The sequence below is a fragment of the Tupaia chinensis genome, unplaced genomic scaffold (assembly GCF_000334495.1).
Source record: "Tupaia chinensis unplaced genomic scaffold, TupChi_1.0 Scaffold144262_1, whole genome shotgun sequence".
Lineage (NCBI taxonomy): Eukaryota > Metazoa > Chordata > Mammalia > Scandentia > Tupaiidae > Tupaia > Tupaia belangeri.
Genome location: NW_006204120.1, coordinates 1,738,870 through 1,751,678, shown reverse-complemented (window position 1 = coordinate 1,751,678; position 12,809 = coordinate 1,738,870). Strand labels below are relative to the sequence as shown.

The 12,809-nt window shown below is 34.8% G+C and overlaps 1 protein-coding gene across 2 annotated transcripts in view; it reads left to right on the top strand.

Annotated features, from left to right (window-relative positions):
- CCDC122 (coiled-coil domain containing 122) overlaps window positions 1–11,837 on the top strand; it is a 22,324-nt gene extending 10,487 nt beyond the window's left edge. For both annotated transcript variants that reach the window (XM_027767447.1, XM_027767448.1), the window contains one exon: window positions 11,593–11,837. In XM_027767447.1, the coding sequence (XP_027623248.1) occupies window positions 11,593–11,742 (150 nt within the window). In that variant the 3' untranslated portion in view covers window positions 11,743–11,837. The remainder of the gene's footprint in view (window positions 1–11,592) is intronic.
- The last annotated feature ends 972 nt before the right edge of the window (window positions 11,838–12,809 follow it).

Genomic DNA, 12,809 nt, shown 5'->3' with positions numbered 1-12,809 from the left:
AAAGAGACAGAGATAGGTATTTTCAACAGGGTCTCACTATGCCAAGATCTTCCTTCCACAGCTTCCCAATAAACTAGGACTAGAGGCATTGTGGAAGCCTGCAAATAGATTTTGCACATGAGCAAATGTTCATCCATTTTGTACCCTTCCCGTAACATGGCTTTCTGCTTCTGTATTCCTGCTTGCTCTTCTCATGAGAAAGCGGCTAGTGCTAAAACCATGTCTGGGATGACAGCCTGTATTTGCTAATGTCTTTGCTAACTAGCCCGAAACCCCTTTATTTAGCAATGTAACTGGTTGCATGGAAACCCCACTCCCCTCAGAAATAATTAACCTGCTTGATTCAGCTTCTGTGGTTGCTTTCGCATGGGAATCCTGTACACCTGGCAACCAACCCCTATAAGAAGCTACCCCAAACTTTGGCTGGGGCTGCAGTTCTGACTCTTGGCCCCTGAGCCTCAGGCTGTAGTCACTGGCCAGCTGAGAGAAGACTCTTTTTTTTTTTTTTTTTTGCTACCTTCTTCTTTTTTTTTGGAGAGGTTTTTGCTATAGGGTGCATGTGCTTGCCAGACAGAGACAGAGACAGAAAGCGAGAAATCACCCCTCAGGGGGGATGGCCATGCCACAATCCCTTCTCCGTTCTCTCGGGATCTTGGGCACGCACACGCACTGGCGTGAGTTTTAAGCCACTGGGTCTGGGACGCGAACAGTGGTCTACTACATGGGAGTCCAGCGACATAGCCATTACGCTAACTGCTGGTCCCCTAGAAGAGTCCCTTTAACCTTAATCTGGCTTTAGTGGTCATTTATTCGGTTGCACTCTACAATAGCATGTCTAACTATACCTAGCATGTTCAGATTGGCCTGGGAATCAGACCTGGGTCTCCCATGTACTTTTTACCCTTCCAAGTGATGGTGCTACTTGTGCATCACCATGGTTGGTCCTTGCTTGCAGTATTTTATGGGGTAATTTTTTAAAGTAATACTATATTCATATTTTCATAGTTTACTCAGTTTTTCAAAGAACAAGTACTTCACAATTCAGTAGATAAATACAAATTATTCATAGATAATTATAGATAATTTCCTCTCACTTCATTCAAAGATGTTTAAATATGTTAATATATTCAAAGAAAAAAAGCACTCACTCCTGTTTAAACCTGGCTTGGAATTCTTCCCTGTTTCATTCCTCCAACAACTTGATACCAAATTAATGGCTAGAAAGCAGAGGCTATATGTCAAAAACGATGAATCCTAGACATGAGAGACATCTAAAAATATCATAAAAGATACTAGAAATTATTGTTTTCCTAAACCCCTCTGACTTCATATTATCAACCAAAGAGTCAAGTTAAAAAAAAATAGAAACTGATATGCAAAATTAAAATTAATATTAAATTCTTAAAGTGTATATTATCAATATATTTTTTTTTTGTCTTTTTTTTTTTTTTTTTTTTTGGAGGTTTTTTACTTTTTGCGTGCGTTCGCCAGACAGACAGAGAGAGACATAGAGACAGAAAGCGAGAAATCACCCCACAGGGGGGATGGTCACGCCGCAATCCCTTCTCCTCCATTCTCCTCTCGGGATCTTGGGCATGCACGCACACGCGCCCGGTGTGAGTTTTAAGCCACCGGGTCCGGGACACGAACCGCGGTCGACTACGTGGGAGTCCAGCGACATAGCCATTACGCTAACTGCTGGTTCCCAATATATTTTTATAGTCACTAGTTTTAAAGATGTTTTTGCTTTAGGGCATGTGCATTTGCTGGAGAGAGAGACAGAGATGGTGAGAAGGAAAGTGAGAAATCACCCCTGATTTTTCACTTACAGGTGGATGGCCATACCTCAATCCCTTATCCTCCATTCTCCCCTTGGGATCTTGGGCATGCATGCATACATGCACAGAGAGATTTTTAAGCTACCAGGTCTGAGACTTGAACCGTGGTTGTCCATGTGGGAGTCCAGTGATATAATTGCTATGCTATCTGCTGGCCCCAGTCACTGTTGTTTAGATGAATGGAGAACAAAAGTGGAAAAGAATATGTTGTTGAGAACAAATAAAAAATAATTCTCACCTGAAAGACATTGATTTGAAAAATAAAAAGATGCATGTTTCAATTTGCTTGTGACTAATTTGACATAATAAAAAAATCTGAGAAGTGTGAAAATAACTCTAACCTTTTTATATTTTCAGTAATAAATACCATGATTTTACCAAAGAGTTTACTAGAAATCTAAATAAATAGGGATTATTGTTTTGCCCTTCTATCTGTGAAGATTTATTATAAAACAATAAATAGTAAGATATATAAATGATATAGAGAAAAATGATTAATGATATGGGAAAAAATCCAGAAATAACCCATGTATAAATGATATAAACAAAATAGGTTACCTATATTGAAAATGTTGAAATATAATTAGATTTCACGACCAGCAGATAGCGTAATGGTTACATTGCTGGACTCCCATGTAGTAGACCATGGTTCAAGTCCTGGACCTGGCGACTTAACCTCACGCCGGGCACGTGTGCATTTGTGCCCAATATCCCAAGAAGAGAATGGAGGAGAAGGGATTGTGGAGTGGCTATCCCACTTAAGGGGTGATTTCTCTCTTTCTGTCTGTCTGTCTCTCCAGCAAGCACATGTTTTCTATAGCAAAACTATCTCTTAAAACAATAAAGAAATATAATTAGATTTCTATCTCACAACACACACACACACACACACACACACACACACACACACACACACTTCTAAGAGTACTAAAGACAACATAGGTGAAAAACTTAACCTTATATGTCAGAAAATTACTTAAAGATGGGCCAGTAGGTGGTGTGGAGATTAAGGTGCTGGATCCCACAGGGCTGACTGCCAGTTTGAGTTCTGGACTCTGTAGCTTGAAAATCACATGGGGTGGTATATGTGTGAGCCTAAGATCCTGAGATGAGAATGGAGGAGGAGACGTATTGTGGCATGGTAGTACTCCCTGGGGGGTTAGCTCTCACTTTCACCTCTCTCTCTCTCTCTCTCAAATCTCTCTCTCTCTCTCTCTTTTTCTCTTTCTGTCTCTGGCAAGTACACATGCCATATAGCAAAACTGAAAACAAAGAAAAAAAAACACAAACTCTATAATTAAATATTTTTCATTTTTGATTATGTCATAAGTATCTAGATTAGGTAAACACATTGTAAGACAGGACAAAACTCAGTTCTAAAGCAGATCTTTATAAGACATGTAAGAGATAAGAAAGAAATAAGAAAATGTTAAACACGCCCCTAAAACACTGGGTAAATCATATGAAAAGACTTATTTTTTGAAACATGAATATTCAAAAAACAATGGAAAATATAACCAACTTCCTTACAATAAAAGATTGGTCACTAAAACTGCAAAGAGATCTTATATTTAGACTATCAAACTAGCAGTTTTACAGTTGACAAGATGTAATCATCTGAATTTTAATTCACTGTTGATGTCAGTATAAATTGCTAAAAACCATTTTGGAAGGAAATTTGAGACTGTCTAGTATTTTTTTATGCTAACATATATTATCCAGGTATAATTTTCATAAGATTAAGTATAAAAATTATAAATATTTACCTTGATTAATTTTGACTAGTATATACATAAATCTGTGTTACACAAAGATTAAGGGATAGAACTTTCACAGGAAGTCCCGAAAGTTCTTTTGGGCCCCTTTAGTCAAGCAACCACTCTTTGATGTCTACAAATAGCTTTATTGAGATATAATTAACATGTCATACAAGTCCCCATTTAAAGTATATATTGGGTTGTCAGAAAACTCATGATGTATTTTTCTATATTTTTTAAGCAAAAATGTGTCATGACTTTTCTGACAACCCAATACTTTAATAGCTTTTAATGTATTCACAGATATGTGTAACTATCACCAAAGTTAATTCTGGATATTTTCATTATCTCAAAAAGAAAATATACCCTTTAGCCATGGCCTATTCATCTATTAATATCATATTTACCTATATGTTTGCGCCCCCATATTCTTTCTTCTTCCCAATATTCTAAAATTCTTTTATAATTCCCTTTCTCTTCAGATACATTCTAAATTTATTCTTTTAAGGTAGTGGTGACAAATTCTTTTAGTTTTTCACCTGAGAATGTCTTGATTTCCCCTCCATTCCTGAAGGATACTTCTGCTGGTGATGGACTTCTGGGTTGACAGTTTTTTTTTTTTTTTTTCCATGGTAGAACAATGTGTTGGGGCCAGCAAGAAGCATGGTAGTTAAGGCACTGGGTTCTCACATGACCAACTGTGTTCAAGTCCTGGACCCAGTAGCTTGAAAATCACGCTGGATGTATATGGGGGTGTGTCCAGAATCCTGAGAGAAGAATGAAGGAGAAGGAATTGCAGCATGGTCATCTCCCTGGGGTGTGTTTTCTCACTTCTTTCTCTTTCTCTCACTCCTCTCTCTTTCTCTCACTCTCTCTCTCACTCTCTCTGGCAAGCACACACCCCCTATGGCAAAACAAAAACAAAAAACAAAACAGCAACAACAAAAAAGACATATGTTGTGCCACATCCTTTTGGCCTCCATGATTTCTGATGAGATATCTGCTGTCAGTCAAAAAAATGTCTCCCATATAAATAAGGCCTTTCTTGCTGCTTTTTAAGATTTTTCTGTCTTTAATTTTCAGAGGTTTTACTATAGTGAGTTTTGAAATGGATATATCTGGATTTATCTTATTTGGGATTCTCTCAGCTTTTTGTTTCTGTAGGTTTATGCCTTTTGCCAAATTTATTTGAACAATTTTTCAACTCTGTCCTTTATCTCCTTTCTTCCAGGATTCTTGACATAAACGTTAGGTTTTTTAGTTATAGTCCCATTGGCTCCTGAGGCTATCATTATTTCTGTTTCAACCTTTTCTCTTTTATTCATATTGAGTAATTTCTGGCATTCTGTTTTCCTGTTCACAGATTCTTGAGGCTAAGCTTTGGTTGCACATGCAGCTAAGATGCTATGTTTTGCAAGCTGGGGCCACATCAGTGACCTAGGTTAAATTCTCAGTCTAACCATAGGGCTGGGGGTCGTGGAATGGACCTGTAATCCCAGAATCTCAGGGAAGCTGAGAGAAATATGACATGGAAAGATCCTGTCTTAAAAAAGAGCAGAAGAATCCTGTTTAAGAATTCAGTGATTCTTGCCACCATTCCCTCTATCATTGAAATCTATTAAAATTTTCATTTTGGTTATTATGTATTTTATCCCTTCTATTATATCCAAATATCCATTTGGTTCTTCTTTATATATTCCATTTGCTTGCCAAGACTTTCTATTTATTCTATCATTTTCCGGGAATATTTGTAATTGCTTGATGAAGCATTTTTATGATGACTACTTTAAAATACTTGTTGCAATTTCTGTGTAATGTGTTGTCATTTTGTATTTAGTTTGGCATATTTTTTGTTGTTGGTATGATTGAGGTGGCACTTCATTATAGCTAAATAGTGGTGAAGGCTGGCTTTTCAGTCAGACTTTGTTCACGTGAATGGTGGACTTGTAATTTTTTGTGTGGTAGAGCAGTGATTGGCTAAACATTTTCTGTCTTGCTAGGCTACCATTTTTCTTGAACTTTAGCTACAGAAATCAGACTTTTTCTGAGGCTTTTCTGTCTGTACCACTGATATTTCCAAGTTGTTGTCCTCTCCAGAATCCTCTAGAGGATATATGGAAGGTCTTTAAAAAGTTCACAGAAAATGAGTATTATGAAGAAAACTATGTATGGATTTCAGAATTTTTTTTTCACTCAAATAAACTTGTACTTTAATTCCATTTTTTCAGGAACAGTTTGAAGTTCCCTCCTCATATGAGGGGAAAAAAAAGAAAATCCATGTTGTTGCTTGGGTCCTGAGGTCACCAGGCAGTTTTCTTTCCAAATTTCCAAAGCTTCTAATATTTGGTTTATATACAATGTCCAGGGGCTTTGGTCATGTTTATCAGGAAGAATAGGTTCTTCAGTATATTTTTAAAGAAGCAGTAGTTTAAATTGGTATATCTAATGGTAAAGGGTGAGATAAGTGATCACTAGTGTTAGATGTAGAATAAGTGTCACTGAGGTTAAGACATACATTTTTTAATGTCTTCATCATAAAACTTCTTGTCCTAAAAGGAGAGCTATTTTCTAAAGCTGTTTCTAAAAGAACTGTTTTTAACTTTTCATAATAGGAATGTCTCTGTTAAATTCTTTGTGTGCTAATTTTACTTCTGGTTACTTATAGTATGTTTAAAAGTAGTCCTCAATCCTAATATAGTATTATATTTGAAAAATATGAAAATTTAAGAGATTGAAGATTCTGCGTAAGTTATATAACTGAGAAACAAATATTATCACACTGTTGTCTTAAGAGCATTGCGTTTTTTTCAATTATATTTATTACTTGATGAGAATTGAACATGGATACGAATAAACTTCTTCAAGCAACCAATTTTTAAAAATGAGATAAATTCAAATATCAGAATATTATTATTGTATCTTCTCTTGAGTCCTTTTTTTGGTATACTTTCTGAATATCTATGGCTATGGTCATGATACAATTCAAGGGTCATCTTTTGCTTGAACTATAGCATTCTTTTGCTCTACCTTTAATGTTCTCAAATATTTTGTGCTTTGCATATTTTAGTTTTTATATTAATGTTGCTTTTTCATTTTTTGGTTCAGAAAAAAATGAAAATGGTTTTTGAATTCAGTGTTTTTCTGTCAAATGTTTTTAGTACTTTTAGGAAATAACTGAATGAAAAAAAGCATTTCCAAATATTTATCCCTAAATGTCAGTTTTCCCTGTCCATTGTCTGTCATTATATATTTTCAAAGAAGGGAACTACAGATAAGAGAAAGGAGAATAAAGATAAGCTATGAGTCACTGGTGAAAAAATTGAAGAAGCAAAATACAAAGCATACAAACACAAAGCTTCAAATACAAAGCACTAAGCAACAATCAGTGATTGTTGTTCAAGGTAAAAAGAAAAAAAAAGATGTTAAGTGCCAAATCCAAGAGTTCTCAAGCAAGGAAAACTGGAGCAGTTAAGAAATTTTTAGCCAATGATTATTGCTACAGAAATATTTTATGATAATAGATGTTGTATAAAGCATTGATGGCTTACTCTTGCTTAAATTTTGTATAATTTGCACTTAAAACTTAAAAGGATAGGGAAAAATTGGTGTACTTCAGAGCTACTGGGGGTCATGGACAGAGTATGTTTACCTTGGTACAATTCAATATGCTGGCACACAAAAGACAAATACATTTGTTTTATGAGATCAGAACAGACATGATTACACACCTAGAAAGCCAATCTTACTAGTGAAAGTCAGAGAAGCAAAGGGAAAAGGTGACTTAAAGGCAGGATAAAAATTATTCACATAGAAGGGCCAACAGCTGATGTGGTGGTTAAAGTGCTAGACTCCCACATGGTGGACCATGATTTGAGTACCTGGTAACTTGCTTGGTCACTTCCTTCACCCCTGTCTCTCTCTCTGGTCAAATTAAAAATAATAATAATTAATAAAATTAAATTTTTTTAAAAAAAGATCATTTAGGTGGATACATAGATAATATTGTAACATATTACTCTGTTTTGTTGAAAAACAAGAAATCATATTATTAAATCTATTATTATTTTTTATGTCTGGTATTTTTCAAACACTTTAAATGGTGATCCCATTTACATTTGCAAAAAAATGCATCTTACAGAATTTTCCACTTTTCCTATGCTCCCAGGTGACTGGATAGTGTCCACTCACATTAAAAGTAGGTCTTTCTCTCTCAGTTCACTAATAATATACACCAATCTAGTCTGGTAAGGTGCCCACCCACACAGAGGGAAGGTCTTCCTCTTAAAGGTCTTACCACTTCCAATGCCATTATATGAGGGACTAAATTTCCAGAACATGAACCTTTGGAGGACATACCATTATCCAAACTAAAATACAAAAATCAGATACATTGGAGGTGGCAGCTGGCGTGGTGGTTAGGGGCACTGGCTTCCCATATGGCCAACCACAGTTTGAGTTCCAGACCTGGGGTTTGCTTTCTTGTTTTCCCTTTCTCTCTTGTCAAGGTACAAAATAATAATAATAAATTGAATTAAATAAATAAATAATCCTTTAAAAAATTAGTTATATTTCGTGTAGTTCCTATGTAGTAGCAATACATAACTAGAAGATTAAATGAATTAAATAAACCTCTTGTCTAACAGATATGCTATATCACTTAAAAACATCCTGTTACAAAAACTAAGAGAAAATATTATTTTTGTCATGAATATCTGCTCAGATAATGAATTCTTAGTATTTTTTATTTATAAATTTTAAATTCAAATTTAAAAGCTATAAAAAACTATATGATTAGATGATATATACTGCATACCGATGATATAAATTCTATACATTAAGAACTTGTCATAAATATGAAATAACGCAACATTAATTAATTAATTAATTAATATGAGAATATGTGTAAAATTTCTACAAAAAAATACTGCTGGGAAAAAATGCTAAGTGAATGGGTGATATACTGTGTTTGTGGTTTATGAAACTCAATATATCTATATATATCTATATATCTATATCTATCTATCTATCTATCTATATATATATATAATTTTTTTTAAAAAAAGATTTTTGCTATAAGGTGTGTGCGCTTGCCAGAGAAACAGAGAGAGATGGAATTTTTTTGCTATAGGGCGTGTGTGCTTGCCAGAAAGACAGAGAGAGACAGAGAGACAGAAAGCAAGAAATCACTCCCCCAGTGGGGATGGCCACACCACAATCCCTTCTCCATTCTCCTTTTGGGATCTTGAGCACGCACGCACATGTGCCCAGCATGAGTTTAAGCCACCAGATCCGGGACTCAAACTGCGGTCGGCTACATAGGAGGCCAGCGACATAGCCATTACGTCAACTGCTGGTCCCCCAGTGTGAATTTTAAGCCACTGGGTCCAGGACTTGAACTACAATTGACTACATTGACTCACGTAGTTGTAACTATTATGCCATCCAAAGCTCAATATATTTTTAATTGATTATTTAATTTTATTAATTATTATTATTTCTTAAATTTGCTATAGGGCATGTGTGCTCACCAGAAAGACACAGAGAATGGAAAAGTGAGAAAGCAACCACCAGGTCCAGGACTGCAACCAGTCAGCTATGTGGGAGTGAGCCCAGTTCCTTAATCATCACATCACTTGCTGGCCTGAAACTCAACATCTTTAAGTATCAAATTTTCCCCAATATGATCTATATAGCCTCAACATTGTTCAAAAAAATCCTAATAAAACTTTTAATAGAAAATGACAGGCTGATTATAAAATTTATATGAAAATACAAAGGATCTATTCTAGACAAAATAATCTTTAAAAATGAGAAGAAAATTGTAGGATTTACCCTTTCTGATACTAAGATTTATTATTAAGTTACAGTTCTAAGAGAGCCCAGTATTGGTAAATTAATAAAATAAGGATTAAAAGAATAAATAAGTAGACCATGGAACAGAATACAGTTCAGAAATTAATCATGTTTTGTCCATTTGGCAAATTTGTCAGGGTAATTCAATGAAGAAAGAAAAGTAATCAACAAATGATAATAGAACAATTGAATATCTGTAAAGGAACAATGAACTTCTACATCACAACACAAAAAAAATTCATTTGAAATGAATCATTTGTCAAAATGTAAAAGCTTAAACTAAAGCATCCAGAAGAAAATGTAGGAAATTATCTTCATTATGTTGAATTACAAAGATTTCTTGGAACACAAATACACTAATCACACAGAAAAAAGTTGATACATTAGATTTCAAACTTTGAAACTTCTATTCTTCAGAAAATATCATTAAGAAAATGAAGAGGGATCCATCCACAGTAGAGTGCACTGGTTGACATTGCTACTAAGAAAAGGAGCTCAGGGGAAGCCAGGTTTCATTCCCTGGGTCCCTGTGGAGTGTGCTGTAATCGAAGCTAGTAAGGATGCTCAGGGAGAAGGATCACAACATAGCAAGACCTTTTCTTAAAGGCAAAATCACAGGAGTAAAACTATTTGTAATACATATGTATATACAAAGGGTTGTGTCCAGAAATATATAAAGAGCTCTTGATACTCCATAATAAAAAAACAGCCATTTTTAAAAATGAACAAAAGATTTGAACCCAAATTTCACAAAAGTAAATAGAGGATGGCTGATAAACACATGAAAAGATAATTAATTCCTTAATACGAAGACAATACAAATCAAAACCACAGTAAAAGATTATTTGATATAAACAGTGAAATACCATTCTTAGAATGATTAAGATTATAATGAATGATAACACCAAATATTGCAAGGATATGGAGCAACTAGAAATATCATGCATTTTTGAGGAGATTATAAAATGGTGGAATTATTTAGAAAATGATTTGACAGTTTTTAAGAATGTTAGTATATGCTTATCTTACATTTCAGCAATGTCTCCTCCTTGTGTTTACTTAAGGAAAATAAAAACATGCCTTTTTTTAAAAAAAAAGCTTTATTGGGAACCAGCAGTTAGCGTAATGGCTATGTCGCTGGACTCCCACGTAGTCGCCTGCGGTTCGTGTCCCGGACCCAGTGGCTTAAAACTCACGCCGGGCGCATGTGCGTGCGTGCCCAAGATCCCAAGAGGAGAATGGAGGAGAAGGGATTGCGGCGTGACCATCCCCCCTGTGGGGTGATTTCTCGCTTTCTGTCTCTATGTCTCTGTCTGTCTGGCGAGCGCACGCGCCCTACAGTGAAAATCTCTCCAAAAAAAAAAAAAAGCTTTATTCAGAATTCAAAAAATAAAAATGTTCCAAATGCCCCTAGAAAGAAGACTAGATAAATAAAACGTGGTATTTTAATATGGTATGCTACATATTGTATATATACTTTACTATAATGAACTACAGACACACACAATATGGGTATTTAAATTTGTCAAGTGGACCAGCTTCACATGCAGTGGTAATACACTGCTCAAGGGAAGCTGGATCCCACATGGTGACCATGGTTTGAATTCCTCACCTAGTCTAGCTGAAACATGCTGGGCAAACACAAGAGTTTTCAGGATCTGACCTGCTGGAGGAATAGAGGAAGGGGGTCACGGTATGGCCAGACCCTGTAGAAGGTGGCTCCTTCTTTCTCTCACTTTCATGTGTGCATGTAAACCCTCTGGCTTCCTTGTCTTCCAGTGTATCATTGACTCAGCATAAATTACTTAAAGGCATGGATGGGACTACATGATCTCCTAAATCTTTTAGATCTTTTGGTCTTTAAACTTTAAATTTAACAGTTCAGTTGAGTAAGAATAATTAACCTAAATCATAAGGTGTAATGAAAATTTAACGATATGTAGAAAGCTCTCAACACAGAATCTACTATGTAATAAGTGTTGTATTTTTATTGTACACTTACTGGTTATTTTTTATTATCATTACTCTATAGTAAATAGTTTCTATTGAAGTACTTTCCTCTTCAGAGTAGTCAAAATATCTTATATAGCTGTTTACTATTTATTCCACACAAGTCCTATTGATGGGTACTTTTCTTATAATAGGTACAACATAAAAGATATGATGCAATTCTTAAACGTTTGCACTGTCAAATGAACAAACTTCAGTCAAGTAGAAGACAATGGCAATGGAACATTCAACAACTAGAAAAAACTGCAGCTGAACTAAGAAAATGCATTGGAATGCAAGAATAACATTGCCATAAGGCATCCACTATAAGAGGCCTATCTTAATGACAGATATATTTTATCTTTTTTCACATCTGCCATCTATTTGTTAAAGAGCTTTCCAACCCTAAAATTGATAGCACTAGATAGGGAATAAGAATATTTACAGGACAATAGTGGAAGAACATATTTGAATAATTTGAAGGTGTAAGATATACTCATGAATACCTGTTTATAACCATATTGTATCTGTTACCTTATAAAGTAAAAATTCAGAAGAAATATTTGAATTTTCAATGATATAAATTGTTGAAGAAACTGTTTCGAACTTTTTATTATAAACTGTAGTTGCCTTTATAATAGCCCATGAATATTGATATTTTCAATAATGTTATATATTCAATACTTTAGATATTTTACTGTTTTTTATTTAACCAGAGGTAGCAATACATTTTTTGTTATTAAATAATATATTTCAGAGTGTTGCAATGCATAAAAGTTTTTGTTCACTTTCTATGTATAAATTTTTTATTCCTATTCTGTGATTTAGAGTTTTAACATTATGTAAGGCAAGCATACACACTCTTTAGATTGTTAAGGAATATAGACTAATATATATTTTTTCTCATTGAAAGACAAATGCTATGACCATAGCAATAAATCAAATGTTAACTTGTTCTTTTGAAGATGAAAATACCTTTTTATGATTCTATTGAGTCAAATACTTAGAAGCAAAAAAACAAAATATTAATGATTAAAAATATGGTTTTTAAATATCTATCTATAATACAGGATACTGGGGTCCATGGTATCAGTGCCTGTGCCAGTTGAGGGTCACCTGATGACCAGGCTCTGGTCTCACATTCATGAAGAATTAGAGATACAGACAACAGGAAGGGATAATAAAGCAGTTTATTGAGAGTGAAAAAGATAAGTTCCCAAGCAGGGAGTGGTCTTGAATGTGTTGAGCCTCTTATCAGGGGTTTTTATCTAGCAGACCAAGCAAGGGCTGACTTTCTGATAAAGAGGTGGCTTAAAAAATAGCTAAGAATTGTCTATGAATTTAACATTCTTGTGCCCTTTTAAAACTAATA